Here is a 24246-nt window from a genome sequence, read left to right as displayed (position 1 = left end):
AGGAGAAAACAAGCAACAACCTCTTTGACCTCAGCCACAGCAACTTCTTAATTGACATATCTCCAGAGGCAAGGGAAACAAAAGCAAAAATGAACTGTTGGGACCTCATCAAGATAAAAATCTTCTGCACAATGAAGGAAACAATCAGCAAAACTAAAAGGCAACCGACAGAATAGGAGAAAGTATTTGCAAATGACATATCAGATAAAGAGTTAGTATACAAAATCTATGAAGAACTTATCAAACTCAACACCCCAAAACAAATAATCCAATGAAGCAATGAGCAAAAGACATGACTAGACACTTTTCCAAAGAAGACATCCAGATGGCTAACAGGCACATGAAAAAATGTTCAACATCACTCATGATCAGGGAAATATAAATCAAAACCACAGTGAGATACCAGCTCACACCTGTCAGAATGGCTGAAATTAACAACTCAGGAAACAATAGATGTTGGTGAGGATGCAGAGAAAGAGGAACCCTTCTGCACTGCTGGTAGGAATGCAAACTAGTGCAGCCACTCTGGAAAACAGTATGGAGATCCCTCAAAAAATTAAAAATAGAGCTATCCTAAGACTCAACAATTGCAATACTAGGTATGTATCTAAAGGATAAGGAGTGCTGATTCAAAGGGGCACATGCACCCCAATGTTAATAGTCACACTATCACACTATCAACAATAGTCAAAGTATGAAAAGAGCCCAATGTCCATTGACTGATGAAAGGATAAAGAAGATGTAGATTTATATATATATATATATATATATATATATATATATATACACACACACACACACACACACACACACTCACACACACACACATACACACATACACACAATGGAATATTACACAGTGATCAAAAATAACGAAATCTTGCCATTTGCCACAATGTGGATGGAGTTAGAGTGTATTATGCTAAGCAAAATAAGTCAGAGAAAGACAAATTTCATATGATTTCACTCATATGTGGAATTTAAGATACAAAACAGATAAACATAAGGGAAGGGAAGCAAAAATAATATAAAAACAGACAGAGAGAGAGAGAGAAACCATAAGAGACTCTTAAATACAGAGAACAAAGTGAAGGTTGCTAGAGGGGTGTTTGGTGGGGGAATGGGCTAAATGGACAAGGAGCATTAAGGAGGACACTTGTTGGGATGAGTAAGTGATGAATCACTGGGTTCTACTCGTGAAATCATTATTATACCATATATTAACTAACTTGGATTTATTTTTAAAAATAAATAAATAATAAAAGAAAATGGCTGGATTCAAAGTTTGTGAGAGATTGATTTGGAACATCTGTTTTCTATGATGTCCTCGTGTGATTTTGTTGTCAAGGTTATTATACCACCATGAAATTTAAATTCTAACCTTTGACTTTTATAAGAAATTACTTTGATTCTATAGACATTTTTCATTTATATTTTCCCCTATATTTTGGGTTTTATTTTTCATTATTTTAGTGTTTATATTTTGGATCATTTTCATAGTGTGTGAGAAACTTTTCTTTAGTATTTTTTCTGATAAGGCTCTTCTGGTCATCGCTTCTTTTAGTTTTTGTTTGTCTGGGGGTGTCTTCATTTTGTAATCAAATTGGAAGGATATTTTTGTTAGGTATAGAACTGTAATTTGACAGTTTCTTTCAGAATTTTAAATGTCATTCCGTTGCTGTCTGGCATAAGCATTTATTTTGATTATTCAGTTGTCAGTGTTCTTGATTTTTTTCTTTGAAGGTAATGCATCTTTTTATCTCTGACTACTTTTAAGACTCTCTCTTTGTCTTTCAGCAATTGACTATGCTGTGTCTCACCTAAGATTTGTGGTTTTCTATATATTTATTCTCCTTAAGCTTCATGAAGCTTCTCGAATCTATAGTTCAAATTTTTTGGCACTTGTTTTAGTTTACTAGGGCTGCCATACTAAACTACTACCAAGTGCGTGGCTTAAATAATAGAAATTTATTTCCTCACAGTCCTAGAGGCTGTAAGTCCAAGATTAAATGGGATCAAGGTTGATTTTTTCTGAGGGTCTCTCTCCTTGGCTTGTACATGACCATATTCTCTCTGTGTCTTCACATGATCTTCCCTTGATGTGTCTATGTTCTAATCTTCTCTTTTATTAAATCACCAGGTTTGAGTCTCCCTTGAATGGCCTATTTTAACCTTAATTACCTCTTTAAAGATCCCATCTCCAGATATAGTCACATTCTGAGGTACTGGGGATTAGGAATTCAACAGATGATTTTTTGGGGGGGAGTGCACAATTCAGCCCATATTAGAAATGTTTTCTCCATGATCTCTTAAAATATTACTTCTGCCTCATTCTATCTTTTATTTCTCGGAACAATGCATGACATATTATTTCATGTCCAGTAGGTCTTTTATGCTCTCTTCCCCTCATTCTTTTTGTTTTCTATGCTTCAGTCTAGGTATTTTCTACCAACTTACTTCCACTTTACTGATCGTCTCTTCTATGTCTAATCTACCATTGTATCTCTTATTCAATTTTAATTTCATTTACTGTATTTTTAAACTCAGAATTTCCATTTAATTTTTTTACATATAATTCTCTGGTGGATTTCTCCATTTAGTAACATAGTTTCTTGAATATATTAATCATAGTTATTCTAAAATCCACTACCGGTAATTCCAGTTTAGTCATCTGTATCATTTTTGGATCTCTTTTTATTGTCTATTTTTTCTTTTTTCATTTTTGGTCACTCTAGCCTATCTTTTGACATATGTGGGTTTTTTTTTATTAAGCATAAATACAGTTTAATAAAATTGGTAGAATTTTGTAAGTTATGCTATCTTTCTTGAAGAGACTTTTTTTCTAGAAGACATGTGCAAAAGAAGATAGATAATATTAATCCAATTAGGATTTGAAATGATTTCTAAAGTGAAAACCTGGGATGTTTATATGACGTCTGTCAATGCCCTCTTTTTCAAAGTTTCCTGAATTCCAATTGCTATTTTTCTAGTTAGATGAAGTCAAAGCTCTGTTTAGTTTATTCACCTGTTAGATGTTGCTTTTTCCTTGCCCTAAAAAGTTTCAGATTTCACAATACAGGAAGAGGATTATTTGCAGAGAAGGTGGAACTTACATCCCTCTGGTTTCTTTTTCTTTAGGTTGTTGGCCACTTAAGTCCAGGCTGCCTTGGGAGCCTTTGACTTAATCTTATAGCTGGATTTTTGCTAGTCAAAAATGATTATTGAAGCTAGAGACAAAATGGAGACAGGAATTTCAGGTGCAATAGGGTTTTGTTGAAAAGTAATGCCATTATAAAATCCCTTTTAAAGAAATAGCATTATTTAATATAGAGACCATGAGTTATCTGAAAGATATTGTTGGCAGAGGAAAAAAAAAGAAATTGGAAGTTCATACAGAGGTAGAAGCATATTAGGCTCTGAAAAATGGAATACTACTTCCAATTATATAAGAAATATAAAAAAAATTATTATATATGTGGATCTATTTAGGGAAGCTTTTTACTCTTTAAGTTACATGTTTATTTAATTTTGAAATGTTAAATACTGTGCCACAAACCAACATCATAGTGGTACTTAAGAAACCCAAATGAATACTTAAAAATAGATTTTTATTTCAGTATTTTTAGAGGTACTTATTAAGTAGGTATTCCCAATTTTGAAAATTTTTAAATTGATAGGTTAAGTTATTCCCTAGGTTATTAAGCATATAAGTAGTCAGTATTAAATTCTGTCTTGGGTCTTCCTGAGTTAAGAACACAAACTCTTAACTCTTATCAAAGATTCCCTTCTTAGGGAGCTAACCCCTGTCATGGCAGTGCCTTCCGTTAGGGAATACTCTGACAAGTAGGATGTTATTTATTACAGTATACTAAGCTCTGCTTCCTTATTACTCTAACCTATTAATTCTGAATATGCTAACTGTGCTGTAAAATACCGAAGTTCAATAAGTTTTCTATATTTATAAATTTTAAGTTTATTGAATTTCTAACATTTTTGGCTGTGCAATTCCCAGGCCTTGCATATGTTTGACACTGCATTATTGAAAAAATTGGCTTAAATCCTGAATATGATGTTAAAGAATATTTCCCAAAACTGAATGTAAAATGCGTGGGTCGGTATATGCATAATTATTGATAAGACTTTAGTTTTTAAGAAAATTTAGCTACTTAGATACATTATGTCTAGAGTTTTACTTACATATGTTTAAATTTTAAAATATTTTTATTTTTAAACAATTTCAAACTTAGAAGACCTAAGAATAGTGTAAAGAGCTTTTTTACATGAACCATTTGAGGATAAATTGCTCACAAGGAGTTCTGTCACCTTCAAATTTAAATGTACTTGTATATATACATTCTCATATTATGTATACACTTATATATATACACAATGTTTTTTCTAATGTTTTATGATTTGGTGAAATCAGTATTAGGAAGCAAAAATAATACAAAAAAAGCTATCATTAGGAAATATTGCTTTTTGGTTAATTTTTTCTAATTTTAAAAGCCTACCTTGTCATTCATGGAAAATGTATTATTTATTGTGACATATATTTCATTGTTCAATTTGTTAAATAAATTTCCTAATTATCTCTGATGTGGGGAGAAAGTTCACAATTATTTCAAATCAATTTAATTACCACTGAAATGTGTATTAAGGAAGTGATATATTCACTCACACTTTGGAATTTTTTTTTAAGTGACAAAACCCAAGGATTTAATAGTGACTAGGGCCTGATTCCACACTACCCTTCCATTGCCCAAATAAAGTTTATTTTCAAGAAACTTTCTGTAAAAACATTTCTTTGATTCTATCAAACACAGCACTCTCACTGGTGAATGGCAGTTGTTGCCTATGACTACCCTATGGCATTTGTCCCATAGAGTCTTTCATGGTGAATTACAGTTGTATGTGTTTATTTACGACCTAGAATGGGATAATTAAAGTCAATGCCAAGAAAAGGCCCTGATATGATAGGATTTATGTTTGCAGAATCTCCAGATCTTGTTTCTTAAACAAGGTACTATTCATTGTCTAGCTAATAGGTTCACCCGCTAGGAAGAAGGAGATTCTTATTTTAATTGATACTGGGCACTTCATGATGGGCCACACTCATCAATTACTGAAGCTCCATATTTTTTAACCTCAGTCATTCACTGACTTTTCAAACCTTTGACCTGCTGCAGAAGGTTTCTGACTTACGTTGACAAATGAGTGTGATATTTCTCCCTAATTTATAAATGTCTTTGTTAGAAAAAAAATGAATCTTGAGTAATTGTTATTTTAGAAACTATCTTAAGGTTGAAACAGTGCCATAATCTAATTTAGAAGCCTAATGGATGTCCTCAGTGATGCTTTGTTTGATACATTGGAAAATATTTAGGGAAAAGTGAGACCTGGTACACAATTTCCCATTTTCAGTTTTAGGCACTTTAGGGCAGGCAACAGAAAATTATATTAGTTCTACGTTTGCTTAAATGTCTCATTTCCTCACATATTCCATGATTGATTACTCCAATCCTCGTGTACTAAGACAGTACAAACAGAAGAATTGACATTTATCCATATTTTTAAAAGTCATGAGCAACTCTTCCTTGGCTGATAATTGTGATGTCAATGTGGCTTGAATTATGAGAAGTCTCACCTCCCATTTTGGGAGGTGAAACGTTCTTCTTCCCTTTCAAATGTCTGATGGGAGATTACTTCATTCTCACACACAAAATATTTGTACTCAGATGAAATGGTACAGAATATTATAGTTCTCAAGTGTTTAATTCCACCTCATAGAAATTTCAGGAGAACTTAGGATGCATTTGGCAGGAGTTTTTCTAGTGCAATCAGGTTGCTATGGTAAACCTATTATTTTAGGCAAAGGAGGACTGTGTTAGTAAAGTGCTAATCTCTTTTCTGTTTTATGTGAGCCTCTAATTACTATCTAGCTATTGAGCATGTACTGCAAGTGTGGTTTTTACCATTTTAAAAAGTGAAAGAAAATAAGGTCATAGAGAGTGTGCCTGCTGTTACTGCACTAACAGGTGCATTTGAGAATATAGTGCTCTTCCTAGTTAATCTCATTCTGGATCAGGAAATACAGGTGTTTGTTTGTTTGTTTGTTTGTTTGTTTAGAGAAATGGAATAAGAAAGGAATGGATTTTATGTGAGTAATTGAGATGCAAGCCTCCCAACATGTTTTCTATTGTAAAAATGTAAGTAACATCTATTGTTTATTGAGCACTTACCTTGTGTCAGGCCTTGTCTTATGTACTTTATATGCACTACAACGTTTAGCATTTGCAATAACATTGTTACCAGTTTTATTATTATTCCCATCACACGACCACAATAAATTAGGTTTAACTGATTCTTCCAAGGAATTACATTTAATGGTGGACATGCCAAGATTAGAATCTAAATTTATTTAATGTCAGATCCCATGCTTTTAGTTGTATCTGGGCCACAAAATGTATCTCCCTTTCTCTTTACCTTACTGACATTTAACAAACACTTTGAGACTTATTGCCACATCCAGGTCACCTTTATCAGAAACTTTTTCTAACCTTGTCAGGTGTGTGTGCTTGTATATTTCACCTTTAGTCCCTCCACTAATGAAAGTTTTTAAATGTTCTCCATTATTTTGTATCTTCCGTAGCTAGCATAATACTTAACCCATAGTTGATATTCAAAATGTGTTTGTTGAGTGAATGAATGAGGGAGTGATCAAATTGGTACAGATATTCAAGGTTGATGAGCCCAGTTGAATCTATTCTTGAGCACGAACATGTTTTCTATGCGGTATAGTTTGAAGGAAGTGAGAATCATTCTCCACCTAAACACCTCAAATGTCAGCATATAAGGTAGAAATGATTTTGTGTGTTTGGTTGTGTGTTGTGTTTTCAGTTATGGTCTCTGCAGATGTTTTCAGTCTTTGTTATTCAGGTCCATATATCTAACGTGCGGTGTCTGAAAATTTCAGATTATAATCCTGCACAAATGCACAAGCATATTATTGGCAGTAATGGAGAAGATTCAGTTGGTCATTAGCATCTAATGCAGTATGGGTTTACCCAATTAGTTTATGAAGGGACTCTTCCTTAACTGTTAATACATGAGATGAGGGATTAGTGTCTATCTTGTTTATCTTTGTATCTCCTCATCTAGCATATAGTAACTAGTCACTGATGGTTTGAAAGCTGTGCCCTGTGGAAATGAGGCCTTAAAAAGAGAAGTTTGAAAAGAGTGAAGGGTAGGAGAAGGCAGAGTCTAAAGATTTAGAGATTTGTCATGGTTAAGATTGTATAAGAAGAGGAATCCAAGAAGAAAAGAAATTCCCAGAAGAAAGAGGGAGGGAACAAACATGGTGTGTGTGTGTGTGTGTGTGGAGAGAGAGAGAGAGAGAGAGAGAGAGATGGAAGAGGTTCGTTGGAGGACAAAGAAGGGAGTAGAGGATGAAGAGGAGGAATAGGAGGTAAAGGAAGAAGAGATATATAGTCTAAAAAATAAATGTCACCTTCACAGTTTCACATTGTTAGCTTTATATCAGTTTTGGGAAATCAGCTTCTAGCAGAGATAAACACCTTTTCTTCAGACAATGCTTGTAGATCTCTCTCCATTTTCATTTGGAAAGAGTCACCCAAACATCCCTAAATATTAAAAAGGACAACCAACAATAGTTCTATAAACAATTGAGGAATAAGAGTTGACCTTTCCATCCCTTCACACACTCTGTGACCTTGAGAGATAACCTTTTCACCCTGTGTCCCTGAGAAAGTAACATATTATCTCATTCTCAGAGACTCATTTTCCTTATCTGTAAATTGTAGGGCTAGTTGGACTTGATCATCCTCCATGATTTTCCATCTCTAACAATCTCCAGTTTTATGAAATAATTAAACGAATATTTCTACCATAGCTGTGCTCTGGTAGTTAATAAGGATGAAAACTAGTGAGATTAATAAATAAGGAGTATTTTTTAGTTTTAAATTTTTATTTAAATTCTTGTTAGTTAACATATAGTATAATATTAGTTTCAGGTATAGAATTTAGGGATTCATCACTTACATACAACACCCAATGCTCATCACAACAAGTGCCCTCCTTAATACCCATCACCCATTTAGTCCATCTCCCGCCCACCTTCTCCCTGGTAACCATCAGTTTGTTCTCTATAGATAAGAGTCTATTTCTTGACTTGTCTCTCTCTTTTTTTCCCCATGTTCATTTGTTTTGTTTCTTAAATTCTCCATAGGAGTGAAATCATAAGGTATCTGTCTTTCTCTGACTGACTTATTTTGTTTAGCATAATACACTCTAGCTCCATCCACATCATCGCATATGGCAAGATTTCATTCTTTTTGATGGCTGAGTAACATCCATTGTCTGTGTGTGTGTGTGTGTGTGTGTGTGTGTACTCACACCAATTCTTCTTTATCCATTCTTCAGTAGATGGACTCTTTCCATAATTTGGCTATTGTTGATAATGCTGCTATAAACATATTTATAAATAAATAAAGTTTTAATCTTTTAATTTCTAAAAATGTAAATGAGGCAATCTACCTTTTATAAAGGTATCAAGCTGCTCTTTTATTTCATCTTATAATTTAATGGTACGTAGCTATCCTATAGGTAGAAAGAAAGTCCTATTTTCTCTTTCTACTTCGGTATTAAAATAAAGGTATTTTATTTGTCTATTCCTTGAAGCATCTTGTGAGTAAAATCTAAAACACCGTAAATTAGGGTTTCTCCAGTCTATATCAGGTAAAATCTTATTAACTTGAAACTTTCGGAGCTTTCAAATATTTTAATGAACCAGGTGACTTCCCTTCAAAGTATAATTATTTTAAATTTGCAGTTTATTTCCATGAGATTCACTAAGAGATATAAATAATTTATGTTAATACTGATCATCATGTAGTATTTCTATTTTGAATTATCCATTTTGTCCTTAGTCTGTTTTTCTCATGGGTGTGCATTATTGGTAATTTATATATGAGCTCATATGTATAGTCATTTTTTTTGAGAGAGATAGAGAGAGCATGAGCTTGGGGGAGGAGCAGAGAGAGAAAGGTAGAAAGAGAAATCCCAAGCAGGCTCCACACTGACACCACAGAGCCCAACACAGGACTCAAACCCACAAACCGTGAGATCATGACCTGAACTGAAACCAAGAGTCAGACGCTTAACCAACTGAGCCACCCAGGTGCCCCATATAGTTATTTTTTATTATGTTTTATTTGTGCAAATATTTTGTCTCCATTTATTGTTTATGTGTCAGTCTTATGTTATTGTTTTAAATATTGTTTATGGTAAAACTTGTCAGTTTTTTAGTGTTTCTGGTTTGTTGTCATGTTTTGGATAGTCTTTCCCACCCGAGGGTTATAAAAACTCCCACCTATATTCCTGTCCAGGATTTTATGTGTTAAACTTCTACATTTAAATGTTGAATACGTTGGGAATTTATTTAGTTGCAATGAATGAGTTAAGTAAAGGGTCTGATCTTTTTGCAACATAGCTCACTGGTTGTAGGAGACTTGTTTGATAAATAATCCATGATGCCCAAGAAAATATATAGCATATTAACTTATAACATTATGAATCGTTACAAAGTAGTAACATACAAAGCCTTGACCTGGGTGCAAAAATAGAATAATTCCAGGATCCCAAGAGCTCCCACCCACCCCTCCTCAATTACTACCAACACCCTCCTCTGCAAAGATGACCATTATTCTCACTTTTAAGGTGTTCTATGCCTTTCTTTAAAAAAAAATTATTTTAGAGAGAGTTGGGGAGAGGGGCAGAGGGAGAGAGAGAGAAACAGAGAGACAGAATCTTAAGCAAGCTCCACGTGGAGCCTGACATGGGGCTTGATCCCAGGACCCTGGGATCATGACTTGAGCTGAAATCAAGAATCAGACACTCAACTGACTGAGCCCCCCAGGAGACCCTCTATGCCTTTCTTTAAAGTTTGCCTCCTAAATATATATCCCCAAACACTATGAAGTTTAGACTTGTTTGTTGTGTTGTGAAATATTTCAAACAATATATGTCATTTCGCGGCTAACTTCTTGCACTCTACATTATGTGGTGAAGATTCAAGCATGATGTGGCAAGTAGCAGTGTCTCCTTCACTCTAATTGTTGTACAGTGATCCCCTTAAGAATATAACTGACACTTATATATTCTGTCACTGTTGGATATTTGAGTCTCCTTTGAGACTCTTAGGAATAGTGTTGCTATGATTGTTCTGGAACATCTCCTGGTACAAATGAGTATAATTTTCTCCAGTGAATATGACCAAGAATTGAGTTGCTGGTTCATAGATTATGCATATTGACTTTACTAGATAATGCTAAGCAGTATTCCAGAATATTCTGCCAACTTATAACTGTACCAGCTGTAAAAATATGCCCTGTGTTTCCACGCCATTTTCAAAACTTGTTACAGTCAGTTCTTAAATGTTTGCTCATGTGGTTGGTTTGGGATAGAATTTCAATATGGTTTTACTTTGCATTTCCCATATGATTTAGAAGGGAGTATCTTTTCAAATGTCTACAGACCGTATGAATTTTCTATTAAAACAAATATTAAAAATGTTGCCCATTCAGTTTTGTAATTATAATAGTAAATTTTGTCAATAATACTCAAAACAAGTGTGTAATATTTGGAAATATCATTCTCCAACACTGTTATTTGGAGTTAATACCTTGTGAAATGAAATAGGATATAGAAGGATAGCAGAAATTACAGACTTACATATCCTTTGTTTAGAATTATACTCCCATATCTGATTAGGTGCTTCACACAAAACAGATCCTTCATATTTGCTGAATTTCAGATGTGAAACAGTTTGGAATCTGTCAGTTTGGAATAAGTGCATGAGGGTTTTAAATTTTAACATGGTACTTACAGAAAAGTATACTCCAAGGCCAACATATGCACGTGTTTAGCTCTCTTAGTGAGTGTAAGAAAACTTAAAGATGATATTAAAGTGAGGTGTATTTTATTTGTTAAAATGACTAGTTGTGCATAGCAGTATGAACTGCATTTTGTCAGTCTTGGAGTGTTTCTTTATTGCATGGAAGTGTCAAATTAGAAATGTTTAAGTAAAATCTTTTTAAATCAGAACTTCTAGATACCTGCATTAGGTCATTACTCTATGCTAATGTATAAGCCTTAAAATACAGTACATAAGGATTGCCATACCATGTATCATTGGACTGACTTTTTGTGTGCTCTTAAAGGTTATCTGCTTTTTTAAAATGTAATAGGAATGGACAGACTCAGTGTAAAGTTCACGTAAGTTTTGGTTGGATGATATTGATGATATTGGCTGAATTAGTTTCTTCTCAGATGGTTATTTCTGTCCTTTCCATCTGTTCTTGAATTATCTTTTCAAAAATTACTCGGCTTATTTGTATTTCTTTGAGTGTATCTTTCATTAGATTCTCCTCCCAATTTGTTATACAAAATGGCACTTATTAGTACTAGAAGTACAAACTTCCACCATCCTTCATTCTTACTTATGTGAATACTGATAGTCATTTGAGAAGCTGCATTTATATCTCCACAACACTAAAATAGCCATTGAAATAATAATATCATTTAGCAAATAAAGGAAGGAGATTGGATTCAGTCTCTTGTTGAAAAAGTGAAAGACAATAAATCTGTCAGTGTTTCCTACTCCATCAACAGAGAACTTTGCTGGCTGCCAATAGGTTATTAATCTCACTGTCAGCCTGGACCACAGAGAGTTCAGTATTTGTGGTCGATTCAAGCATGCGCTTATCTAGTATAAAGTTTACATTCAGTGATCTACTAGGGGTGTGTACAAATTACTGTGGGATCAGAGAGAAAGAACAACTCATTGAGGTAACCCAACAGGGATGGCGAGGAAAGTTTCATAGAGGAGAGGAGATCTGAGTTGGCTGTTGAACATTGGATTAGAAGGTATAGAGAAAGTGGTAGAGTGCACAACAGAGAGAATAAGTGGAGCAAAAATCAGTCTCTGAACATGAGTGTACTATGAACACTGGATGTGTACTGGGAAAGTACACCCCTGGACCAGGGGTGGAGAGCTCTGTTGAGGAATTTGATCTCTGCCTTGAAGGTCCCGTGGAACCATTAATTGAAAAAGGGTTACATAATCATAGACATGTTTTAAGAAAGTGGATCTGGGGCGCCTGGGTGGCTCAGTAGGTTGATCCTTGATTTGGGCTCAGGTCATGATCTCATGATCCATGAGATCAAGTCCCACATCGGGCTCCACACTGACAGCATGGAGCCTACTTGGGAATCTCTCTCTCCCTCTCTCATTGCCCCTTCCCTGCTCATAGTCTTGCTTCCTCTCCCTTGCTCTTGCTTTCTCTCACAATAAACAAATGAACTTAAAAAAAAAGTGGATCTTATGAAATTTCAAACTGGAAGGAGAAGAATAGCTTATTAAAAGAAAAAAGGAATCAAATATATCAAATATATATATATTTGATATATATATCAATATCAAATATATATATATATCAAATATATATCAAATATATATATATTTGATATATATATATATCAAATATATAAGATTTGGTGACACATCAAATGATGGTGACCTTCTCCTGATAACAGGATACAGGAAGAGAAGTAGGTTTGTGAATAAAGGTGATGGGCTTGCTGTGGGACATATTTCACTGATGTAACTATGGGAAGCACAAATGAAGTTTTTCTGGCCAATTGGAAAGGCATATTTATTCTGGAGGAGACATTCTAAATTTAAGTTCTATCATTAAAGCTCATGTGTTGTGGGAATATTACTAAACTATTTACATGCAGTGATTGTTTAGTGCATCTGTTCAGTAAGTATCGATTCAAACATCATAAGGACACACAAGAAGGTAGTTGATTCTGCTGTATTTGAGAAGGTACATGAGTAGCAGGGTGCAAGTATCGTGGATTTGGTGACATTGGATATTGAAAGATGAGCAGAAATATAACTGGCAAGTATATGTCTTGGTTGGGACTGGACTGAAGCTGTGAACTAAGACAGCAAAATAAGGCACTTTAATATGTGGACTGTATGAACAACTGACTCTTCATTAATTTTCTGTAATAAATTAGCCTGTCTTGATTTATGATTTTTTGCCTTTCCATATGAAGTTTCTATAGCCTATGAACTGTATTACAGCTGTAGCTATAAAGTAAGTCAGCTAACAGTTGGCTTGATATAGCTTTTTAAAACCCCAACAGATTCATGACCAAAAAAAAAACCCCAAAAAACAAAAAAACACACCAAGAAATGCAGAGTGGCTAATTATTCTCCAATATTTGAAAAAGGATACCTGAATTATAATCTGCTGGGGAAAAAATGAACCTAGGGCTGAGTATGAACACTTTTCAGTGTAACTTTATAGAAGAAATACAAGACAGAAACTGTCCATAATGAAATAAATGAAACGTTGATATCCGAATCCATACGCCAGCACTTCTGTCATCCTTTCCAGAGAGGCACAGAAACCAATAATGCATATCTGGGAAACTTCCCGAATGCCTTAAAATGTTAATAAATTATCACCACAAATACATATGCCCTCAAACTTAAAAATTGATGTTGATGTGATAACTGGACTGCATTCCCTCTCAGGAATAACGTGGTGGAAGGTTCCCATATCTGTCCATGCAGGACTAGTTAACAGTATGTGGTTGTGCTGCTGATGGTTCTGTGGTTAGTCTCTTTGTCTCCACAGTCAAAAAAATGACATTTTTTGTCATTCACACACACACACACACACACACACACACACACACACACACACACACTCATGATGAGGGCGGATGTGTTTATGTACACCAGAAGGTAACTGGGGCTCAGGAAATCTGGGTTCTGGCACCAACCTTGCTAATGTCTACTTTGCTGGCCTTAGATAAATCATTTAGCCTCTGCTTGCATGGGCTTCCTCATCTATTAAGTACACTGCAGAAAATCATGGATCCTCTTGACATTTTATAAAAAAATAAATGAGTGCTGGTGTATTTTTCCAAGGAGAGATCTGGGGTCTACCAGTTAGAGTTCTTGTCTGTGGACAACAGAAACCAACCTCATTAACTGGGATGGAAAAGGATTTTATTAGAAGGGTTTAGGTGCAGAGTGCAAGCTTGGACAACCAGTTCATGCAACAGCCCAGGGAAGCAAGGCCCTGCCGAGAACTAGCCCCTGCTGCCATCACTTTGGAACTGGGTGCCGAGTTCCTCCACTCGTGGACACTCATTTCTGTGCTGTTGCTCTTGCAAACTCTGCCACAGACCCTGTGCCTTTTCTTCCACCCTCAAGAATCAAAGCCCTGGCCAAGACTGTCTGGTGTGTCCCTCTTCTGTCCACCAGTGCGTAGGAAGAGGGAGTATCCCTGGGGAAGGGGAAGAGCTCTGCCTCCTGCTGAACCTGGACCCATCTCCAAGTAGGAAGACAGGTTGAAGGGCAGCCAGAACAACACTATCTCTTGCAATGTCTTCCACCAGATTCTCAAAGGGACCATGACCCCCACCTCTGCTGCCAGAAAAGATTATGAATCACTGCATTAGATTATCTTTAATTACAGCTCTGAAATTATATGATTCGAAATACTAATTTTCCTTTCTTCCATCATCTACCAACTCAGAATTTCTTTAACAAGATACAAACGCAGCAACAGAATGACTAACAACATTGCAGGGTCAGCCCCGAAGCATCTTATGATCATTTCAGTGGGTGTGTAATTATGATGGTTGGGCTAATGACAGAGAGGAACAGATGTCTTGGAGTAGTCACCCAGCTGAATTTCTGCCAAACCAGCACCGATTCCTCAGACAAAGGGAAATTTTCTTTCTCGTATAGCCTCCCGGTGCTGTGTTGAGCAGTCTGGCTTCATGGCTAAGTGCGCAAATTTTAAGGTTAATAAGAATGGATATAAATTTTGAATCTCTTCCTTATGAGCTGGTTCACCAGGGAAAGGAACTTGGCATCAGTACGTGTCTGTTTCCTGTTTAGTAAAATGATAGTAATAATGCTGGTCAATGTGTGGTATGGTGAAAACAAAATGATGGAATTCAAAGAATTGCAGTGTTTGATACGTAGTTACAGCTCAAGAAATAATGATGAAAGCCATAACGATAGTAGTTAAGGAGTTTCCAAACTTTGAATCCAACTCATTGCAAAGACCGCTTATACTTTAAAATTTCAAGTCAAGAATAATAGTGGTATTAAGGTCGTGCACTTTGATACGTGGTCCCTGTTAAAATGAGTTCTAGGAATTACAAAATTGATGCCCAATTGTCAAAAAACATCACCTCGAAATGTACCTATGAACATCGTTTGCTTATGTGGCCGATAGAGCCCCAGTAACAATACATAAAATATTTTTTTTAAATGACAACGTTATCCTAAGTTATGTCAAAATATGTATGATTTGGTATCTTCAGACTAAGTGGAAGATGAAACGCCCAGAGGGTTTAATAAGAGAGTTCATCTTGAAAACCGAACAAAACAAAAGTGTCACTCCAGCTCCCGGCCTTCTTGGCACTTGGCCTTGGTCTTGCCGGAGGCGGTAAGAAAATTATCTGTGGAACTATTTCCAAGCGCAGCAGGAACAGGCTTCATGGTGTGTTAGTTGTCTGTATCCTTTGGAAGCCTGGCCGATTCCGTGACCCTCCTAACAAGTGTGCCCTCCCTGTGCGTTTTGCAGGTAAATGCGAATGTGGCAAGTGCACCTGCTACCCTCCGGGAGACCCCAGGGTGTACGGCAAGACGTGTGAATGCGACGGCCGCCGCTGTGAAGGCCTGGACGGCATGGTCTGTGGGGGTAAGCACTTCTCACAGCTTCGCGGCCAGCTTTGCCTGCCTTTCTTACCCTACTTCTTCTTCTTCTTCTTCTTCTTTTTTTTTTTAACAGAAGGAAACTCTGTTAAAAAAGAAGATAAGATAACCTGAAGGCAATATACAAGTAAACCTAAAAGTATTATACAATTCGGTTTGTAATGATCTTTATTTTCTTGGACTCTTGACTTAGGGATATGTGAAAATACGCAGCCTGCTGGTCACAAAAGGTCGTTGAGATTATGCTAAATCTTGTGAAGATAGTGACAGGTTTTGCTGCACCTGCTCAGTGAGAAATGACGTTTCTTGCTCTGCTAATAAAAACTGGTAGGGGAAGCATGTATTACCTGCAAACGTGGTGGTAAAATCACACTCTACTTACAAAAGCACAGAAGATAGACATTCCATTTCCATGATGGCTGGGAGACCCAACAGGAGCTCACCGAAGGTAATAATCTTCAGAGCAAGGGGGACCCAGGGAGAGGCCAGGCAGCAGAGGGAGTGCAGCACAAATGAGGGTCCTTGAGGGCGAACGTGACAGTGTCTACCCGAGCTTCGTGCAGCCAAGGGGATGGAGCCAACCCTCATTGTCCTGTTTCAGTCTTGCAAAACTTCATGTTGTAGAGATGATGCCTGCAGACTGCAGCTCCGTGCAGGTGTCCAGAACCAGCAGATAATGATTGTAATGTGATTGGGTGCTATTATCAGGGAAAAACCAAAATGCACGGACAGCTCACTGAAGGCGGGGATGCCATCTACCTGGCATCCCTGTGTGTCTTTCTCTCTGTTCTCTCTCTGACCAACTATAACACACTGGCAATTTGAGCAAACATCCTTTGTTCTTTTCTTTCTCTGTGAGCCAAGGGAAGAGGCCCTTGCACAGCCCCAGAGATTGCTCCTGCTTTCTGCAATTCACAGATGCGACAGGGAGTGAGGTTAGAGGTGTCAGTGTCCCAAAACTAAAAAGTGGCAGAACCCAGGATGTGGGCTCTGACGTTCAGTTCACAGATCTTTCTCGATACCACAGTTTTCCCCAGGGTGACATCAAACTGTTTGGACTTTTTGGCAATATTATTTTTAGTTTAGATTTTTTTTTTCTTCATTGGTATCAGTTACCAGAAATATCTAAATCGATTATAGTCTTTTTATTTTTCTGGTAAGTGCTCTATGTTTACTAACTCATTTCATTATTTTTTTAAGAATCTTTATTTATTTTTGAGAGAGAGAGGGAGACAGGATCCCAACCAGGCTCTGAGCTGTCAAAGAAGGGCCCGACATGGGGCTTGAACTCATGAACTGTGAGGTCATGACCTGAACCGAAATCAGGAGTTGGACACTTAACCGATTGAGCCACCCAAGTGCTCCCTAACTCATGTAGTTCTTACAATGGTATCTAAAGCCCCTACAAAGAGCCACATACACTTCTTTGCTCTTATTATTAGCATTGTCATATCTCTGACATGGAGCGTCTATCTCACATGGGTCTCCCTGCCCATCTGCCTCAGCAACTTGGTTGAAATGGTTGATATTGTAGAAACCTATTACATCTACATACCCATAAATTATAGGCCCCCTCCCCCCAGTGCATCTCTCTCTACAACTTTGAGGAGGAAATCAAAGATGACAACAAATCTGTATAACTCCCTGCTAGATGAAATCAAACATGTGTTAGGTAAGTGAGAGAACATCTCACAAAGTAATTTTTTACACTAATACTTGACTCTGCTTGTCTATACTCTCTGTATTTTGTCCATCTACCCAGAGTTATCTGTGCCCCCGGGAAAACTGATTTTCACTAGCTAAACTAGTAAAACACCAATGTATAAACCAGGATACCAGTTACTTGACATCCAATGAGAAATGTAATTGTGCTGGAGACTAGAACACTTTGTAGGGGAACTCTGTGGGAAATAAGATTCAGAGATAAGGATTTTAATGCAAGGAATGTATTGAAAAGGTGAAGGATACATTGTAGGAGAGTGGGTAAGGGAAGGCAGTCAGTTACGATGGTGTTATCAATCCAGTTACCACGGCGGTCAACTGTAGCTTCATCCAAGGACAGGAGATGAACCTCTGGGAGCCCAAGTGAAGCACACAACTCTGATTTTTCCATCAGTCATTGGTCGAGGACTGCTTCTAGGAGCCATGAGCTCGCCTGCCACATCCAGCATGCCTCAAAGGTACACGCATGATCTCAGAGCAGTCTTCTCTGGCTAGAGACACCCTTGGGGCCGAGAACCCCAGGTGGCACCGGGTGGAAGTCCCCAGAACAGTAAGGATGATATTGGTGGGCCCAGCTGCGGCTGCCAAAATATATCTGCCAAAGGAACAGACCACTCATGCCGGGTGGCCTGAGTGTCTTCTCTGGATAGTGCAGCAGACAAACCAGCACAGTCTTATTCTTCAATACTGGTTAGATTCTGCCAACCATCCGATCCAGCCTTTCTTGATACAGGATGTAACGCAGTAGATTAGACAATAGCTGTAGACATGCTAACACCCCTTATCTTCCTGCTATAGCCTTGGTTACAACTTGGAAGATCCTTACTCACACAGTGAGAAATTAATTCTTAGGTGGTTGATCTCACCGAATAGAGATGGTATCATGGAACTTAATTATCAGAGGACAAAGGCATTTTTGAGTTTGGACAGAACTTTGCTGCTGCTCCCGTGTGCTCAAAAGAAGAGCACAGCCCAGCCAGCAGCAGGCACGTAGCAGCCAGATATGCATAGTATCTTTGATCACTATAATCTATAATTGGATGCATCGTCTCAGTGCTTTTTTCTTAAATTGCAAAAACCAGATCTAAAAAAAATCACCTATGCATTTAATTTCATATTTTAAATCTTATTAAAAACACTTTATCCACCAAAGATTTCCGAATACCTTTCAAGTATGTAAAGGAAAACAATTCTTGGACATTTCCCTTGAAAATATTGTATGTTATTCATAATTTCACTTTCATATGTGAATAATGTCCTTGAGAGATTTAGGGTTGGGTAATACTGGTATTTTAAAAGATTGTCTTTAGGTAACAATGACTTGTTTTTCCTTCCTTCTTCTGCTTCATCAAAGCTCCTTGAGCTGACCAGCCCAGGTGACAGTGTGGGACATTAAATTCTGCCACCATTTCTTCACTAGGACTTCTGCATGCATCTTTATACATACAAGTCAGTGTGTTTTCTGCTTTTCTTGTCATTTACTTGAGTCTTTACTCTGGATGGTCAATCCTATTGTTTGGAGAGGGATAGTTCCAGGACGGAGAGGGAGAGATTTCCCCATCAATGGCCTACTCATGTTTATCCTAAGTAACATACAGCTAGAAAAGCTACATATAACTCACAGCCCACACACACACTCTGTTTAGTATTCCCCAACAAGGCACTGTCTGGTCTTCTCATTCATGGTAGCTATAGTCTATCAAGTTTCTGTGAACACTGAATTAGCAAATACTGAATCATTGCTCCTAAGAAAAATACGGGGCCAACTTCCTGCCTCTGGTCAGAGGATTTTTCATCAACAGATCGATAGATACCATTGTATTATATTTATTTCTGTTTAAAGACCTTGTATAATGCATACTTGATTCGTTAATATGGAACTCATGGCCAACAGCCCTATGACTCACGCCTGAGCAGAGATTATGTGACAGGTGTTTTCTCCGTAAGGCACATTACAGCCTTTTTGCCCTTAGGTACACAAGGCATTTCAGCACTATACTTAGGGGACATCTCAAACATCAAAATCATCAACAAAAAGCATGAAAATGTGAAAAGCATAGCCCCTAAATACACTGCAGAAAGGACACTTCTTTACAGTGTAAGAGCTAACACAAGAGGCAGAGCGTGATCTTCTTTGGCCTTAGCTGAGAACGTGAACCATTCTGCCCGTGTGCTCAAATGACCTGGAAAACTTTAATGAGTATTGATTTCAGGGATACAAATACATTTCAGTGAGTAAGCAAATTCTCAAATACAGAATTTTCAAATAATGAGAATCAGCTGTAATTCATGTTCTCACTGGGAATATTACCTCCCACCGCAGCTTTGCGCGTGGGCTCAAAGTGGGATTTCTTTAGGACAGCTAATAAAGGTACTGTGATTTTAATTCTTTTATTTTCAGAGCACTGCTTTAGGGGAGGAATTACTTGAGCCTTGGTTATCATAGTCTTGAATTTCATCTCTTTCTCCGCTCTTCTCTGGAAAGAAAATACAGGAGACATGACATTAATTGACATGTTTGAACCTATGGTAACTTTGGTACTAAAGTATACAGCATACTAAACCAGTGGATGAGGCGATCACAAGTTCCTGTGTTTTTCATGCAAATGCAAATGTACTTGAATATTAAGAAATATAAATGGCAATACGGTGAAGCAGTCAAGACTACAGATGGGAGCATTTTTTCCCCAGCCCTGGCTCTGCCACTTACAAACAATATTACTTGAGACGGTTTACATAACCTCTACTTCTCACCTATAAAGTGATAATCATAATATACCTCTTTTGTAGAGTTACGATAAGATTAGTAGAGTTAATGCAGATAAAGTAGCCAGCATATAAGTGTATATATGTATGGCATACACTTACATATGCACACATCATGTATTATTATTACTGGTATTAGATACATATAAAGAGAATGGCACACATAACAAACTCAGGCAGAAGTTTCTGCTGTGGACTACAGTAAACCCTAAGGGATGTGTAACAGGGCTCCATGTTTGCTTATTAATGCCTTTTGTAAGATCAGTTTATTATTCAGAACTGTGACTTTCTGATGTTCCGTTTTAGACAGAATGAATGTTTTCTCCTGTCTACTTTTTGCATAAAGCCGTCTTTCTCCTCACACTTGACACTGAGCTACCAAATCAAAGTGGCCGCCATATTTTTAGTGGCTCTCACTCAGCAGTGCAGCTTCTGTGGGGGAGCTTCTCATAGATTTTCCCAAGCATGGAAGAGCATAATTAACAAGACACTGGCCATTGGGGTTCCTCGGGTCACAGTATGCATTACCAAAGTTTCTGTATTTCTCAGTCTTATCTAAAAATATCCATTATCCTAGTGAAACCCCTCTTATCATGTATATAGCACATCACAGTAATTGAGTCAGCAAATACTCATTGCATGCTTATTCCCTGTAAAGCCCTGCTCTGCCCTTCAAACCCACACATGCCCTTAAGTAATTTTATCTCCTTGATACCATTCCCTCTGGCCTCTAAACTTACAGCATTCCTCTTGGTTCAGTGTTAAACCCATGTAAACTTGGTCTATCCTCAACGATTCCACATAACTGACTCTCCCTAAGGTTATGATAAGTCCTAGTCACGCACATCCTTGGTGATTTTCAGTTCTCCCAGCATGTGACCAGGTGTAAACACAGAGTTGTGGGTACTCTAAAGCCCCCATTGAAATGGTCTCCCCTCTGAGCCTCGGAGACCCCTGTCCTACCCATTTCTTCTCCCACTTCTCTTATAACCACTTTATTTCTTTCCCTTGTTCTTCTCCCAGAGCCTACCAATAAATCTTATATTTCCCTTGAAATGGCTCCTGGATGTCTTTCTACTTGCTGTGTGTTGCCCTTGAGCGATCTCAGCATCTCCCACGTTGATGTTCAGGACAGTCTCTCCAGGTGATTTCTTTGCTCCATTCTCCTCAGCTTCAGACTCTTCTTTTCAAACTCTAATTAAATGTTTTCATATGGAAATTCTTCCAACCTCTGCCTGGTTGAAGCTGAAGTTATCATTTATTTCTTCATTAATTCATCAAATATTTATTGAGCCTCCACTATTTGCCAGCACTGGAGATTCGGTGGTGAGTCTGCTGGGGCTTACAATTAAATTTGAAGGGCAGACATTGACAAAGGAATGACAATGAATTGGGTCCTGCTGAAAGGAGAGCCATGGGTTCAGTGGGAATATACATAATCGGGGGGTGTAACATAGACTCTATTGCCTCCATATCTGGGTAACACTATATGGTGCACAGTATGTGCTTCACATGTATTAATCAACCGAATGTGACAACCACCATACTTATAATAGGCTGCATACAACTTAGCCAGGTGCTGGCGGCAGATGTGACACAAACAGTCACAGAGAACAGCACGTGCAGGGCATCTGTGGATAAAGCGAGAGTGATGTATTCCAGGAACATTTGAGAACCAGAGAGAAACCCTGGCTGGTTGGAGATTGGAATGCAAAGTGGGGAAGGGTGCAACATGTTTTGAAAACCATATTAATGATTTGAGGCTTCCATCAAAGGATGATAGGAAGCCATCGAAGAGGTTTAAACAAGGCAGTAACATGACTCCTGCAGTGAAAAAGTACCTCTAGCTGCGGGGTGAAGTGTGGATCGCTGGGAGGAGTTTGTTCGCAAAAGCTGGTGGGTGGAGATGTTTCTGAGAGGAGACCTGGAGAGAGGTGAAGGCGGTTCAGCCAGGCAGGGGACAGTACAGATGGAAAAACTTGCTAGTACTGGTGACAGTATTAGATGTGGACAGCAGGCTGCCGAAACCCTTACTTTGCTACAAGAGACGCTGACCCTCAAGCTCCTGTCTTGGGTTCCCTGGAAACAGATGAAAATGGTGTGTGCCAGGGTTACCAGAAAACACATCTCATGGCAATAGTGACCTACGATTAATAAATTTCAACCAATTTGGGAGGGATTATGACTCAACTATGAATGTCTGATGGGGATGTCGTGGCTTCGTGGGATTTCTGGGAGCTTATGCCCAAGGAATCATTAGGAGAGGTTCTGGCTCCTCTGGGACATAAGGCTTCCTCTAAGTCAGGGAAGCCTCAGCACCTGTGCAGTATGGATCTCGTCTCTGGACATCTGGGCTGTGTTATCCGAAGAGAAGGAAATCCCCACACCGCTATATTGAGCTGTCACCCTCATGAATTGCTCAAGGACTGGCATGGAGAGGAAAGCCTGGTACCGTCCTGCTGCCAGGATGGGGTTCCTGACCCGTTTCCTTCCCGGGAGATTGGTGCTGAGTGTCAGCCAAATGCTTAGACGGACCTCCACTGCCCCAGGAGTCTGAGCAGCATTTACAGAAACCCATGATTAAAGGATGTGAGTGAGAGCAGGGTAGGTTCAAGGATGAATCCCAAGTATGAATCCCAAGTTTCTGATTCGAGTAATTGGATGGGGGGAAGGAGACAACGCTTTTGTGGCACCAATTGTCTCCATCTCATTTTAAAACAATGATTTCTTCATGGAGGTCCATGGAGATGGAGAATTTTGGATGTGTTATGACTTTGTCCCTTTTACCTGACATCATATTCCTTATCTTTGCTTCTTCTGGAACAACTCCTCGTCATTTTTCTATTCTTCCATCAGTCTTCCAAATTATCTCCTTTAGAGAACCTTTCTGAAATTATTCTATACTTCCTCCATACTGCAATACCTTCATTATTATAACATCGTGACATGTCATTGTAAGTGTGCTTATGTGTCTTTTCTTCAGATGTGTACACTTCCCATGGGTGTAATGAAAGTCTCTCTCTCTCTCTCTGTCTCTAATTATTGTATCCTCAAGCTTAGGATTAAGATCTCAAAAAGTTTTTTTTCTTTGAATAAATTAGAAATTAAGAGAACCACAAATAAGGGAGGGAGCGGGGGGCAGGGAGAGAGAGAGAGAGAGAAAGAGAGAGAGACAGAGAGATCTCAGTTTGAAATCAGAGAATTCTTCAAGTTGGAATGAACATCTGACTGGGGCCTTGAACAGCAAATATTTAGATGTATGAAGCTTGGGTGTGAAGAACATTTTGGGTCTGGGAAAGCTAAGTGAAGGCACAGAGATGAAAAAATATTTGACATGTGGAAGAAATATACTGTTTCATTTTCTTACATCAGAACTCTTCTCTACTGCTCTTTAATCCATCCTTGGGAAGGATTTTTTTCAAACTACTCATTTATCATTTATGGTATAAATTACTTCACTTTGTTTATTTTATTTTGCTCATCTTTAGATGTTAAGACATTATTAAATATTTCACTTTGCTTTTTTTATTTTTCAACCTTAAAAAAAACTAAAATATAAAGGACAAAATAAAAATCACTCATAAGTCCATCCTTCGAAAATGATATCTGGGAATCTTTTGTTGTATTTCTACATTTTTTTGGAGGGGTAGAACTTTTTAAAAAATCTTGGTTTATGAATCTTCTGTGGGTATTTTGATATTTTGTCTGGAGAAAGTCCACAATCTATGGTGTGTGTGCGTGCACTCTGCTGCATTTTTTCAAGGAAAATTTAAGTGAAAGAGGTCACCATTTTCTTGGAAGCTAAGTGAGCAGTGCCACACAGCAAGCTGAATGTGAACTTCATACTCGACCGACCAGGAATTGGATTCTGGCTCCATTTCCTACTAGTTGTAGTAACTTGGGCAGGTTATTTGGTCTCTCTGCCTTGG

General features: G+C 37.8%; 1 protein-coding gene across 1 annotated transcript in view; it reads left to right on the top strand.

Moving 5' to 3' along the window:
* The window catches only part of ITGBL1 (integrin subunit beta like 1), a 211228-nt gene that overhangs the window by 167233 nt on the left and 19749 nt on the right, over window positions 1-24246 (top strand). The window contains exon 8 of the mRNA XM_060636737.3: window positions 15699-15815. Coding sequence (XP_060492720.1) covers window positions 15699-15815 — 117 coding nt within the window. The remainder of the gene's footprint in view (window positions 1-15698; window positions 15816-24246) is intronic.

Source organism: Panthera onca, chromosome A1, assembly GCF_046562875.1.
Source record: "Panthera onca isolate mPanOnc1 chromosome A1, mPanOnc1 haplotype 2, whole genome shotgun sequence".
Lineage (NCBI taxonomy): Eukaryota > Metazoa > Chordata > Mammalia > Carnivora > Felidae > Panthera > Panthera onca.
Note: the sequence above shows the minus strand (reverse complement) of the source record. Positions and strands in the feature narration are given on the sequence as shown.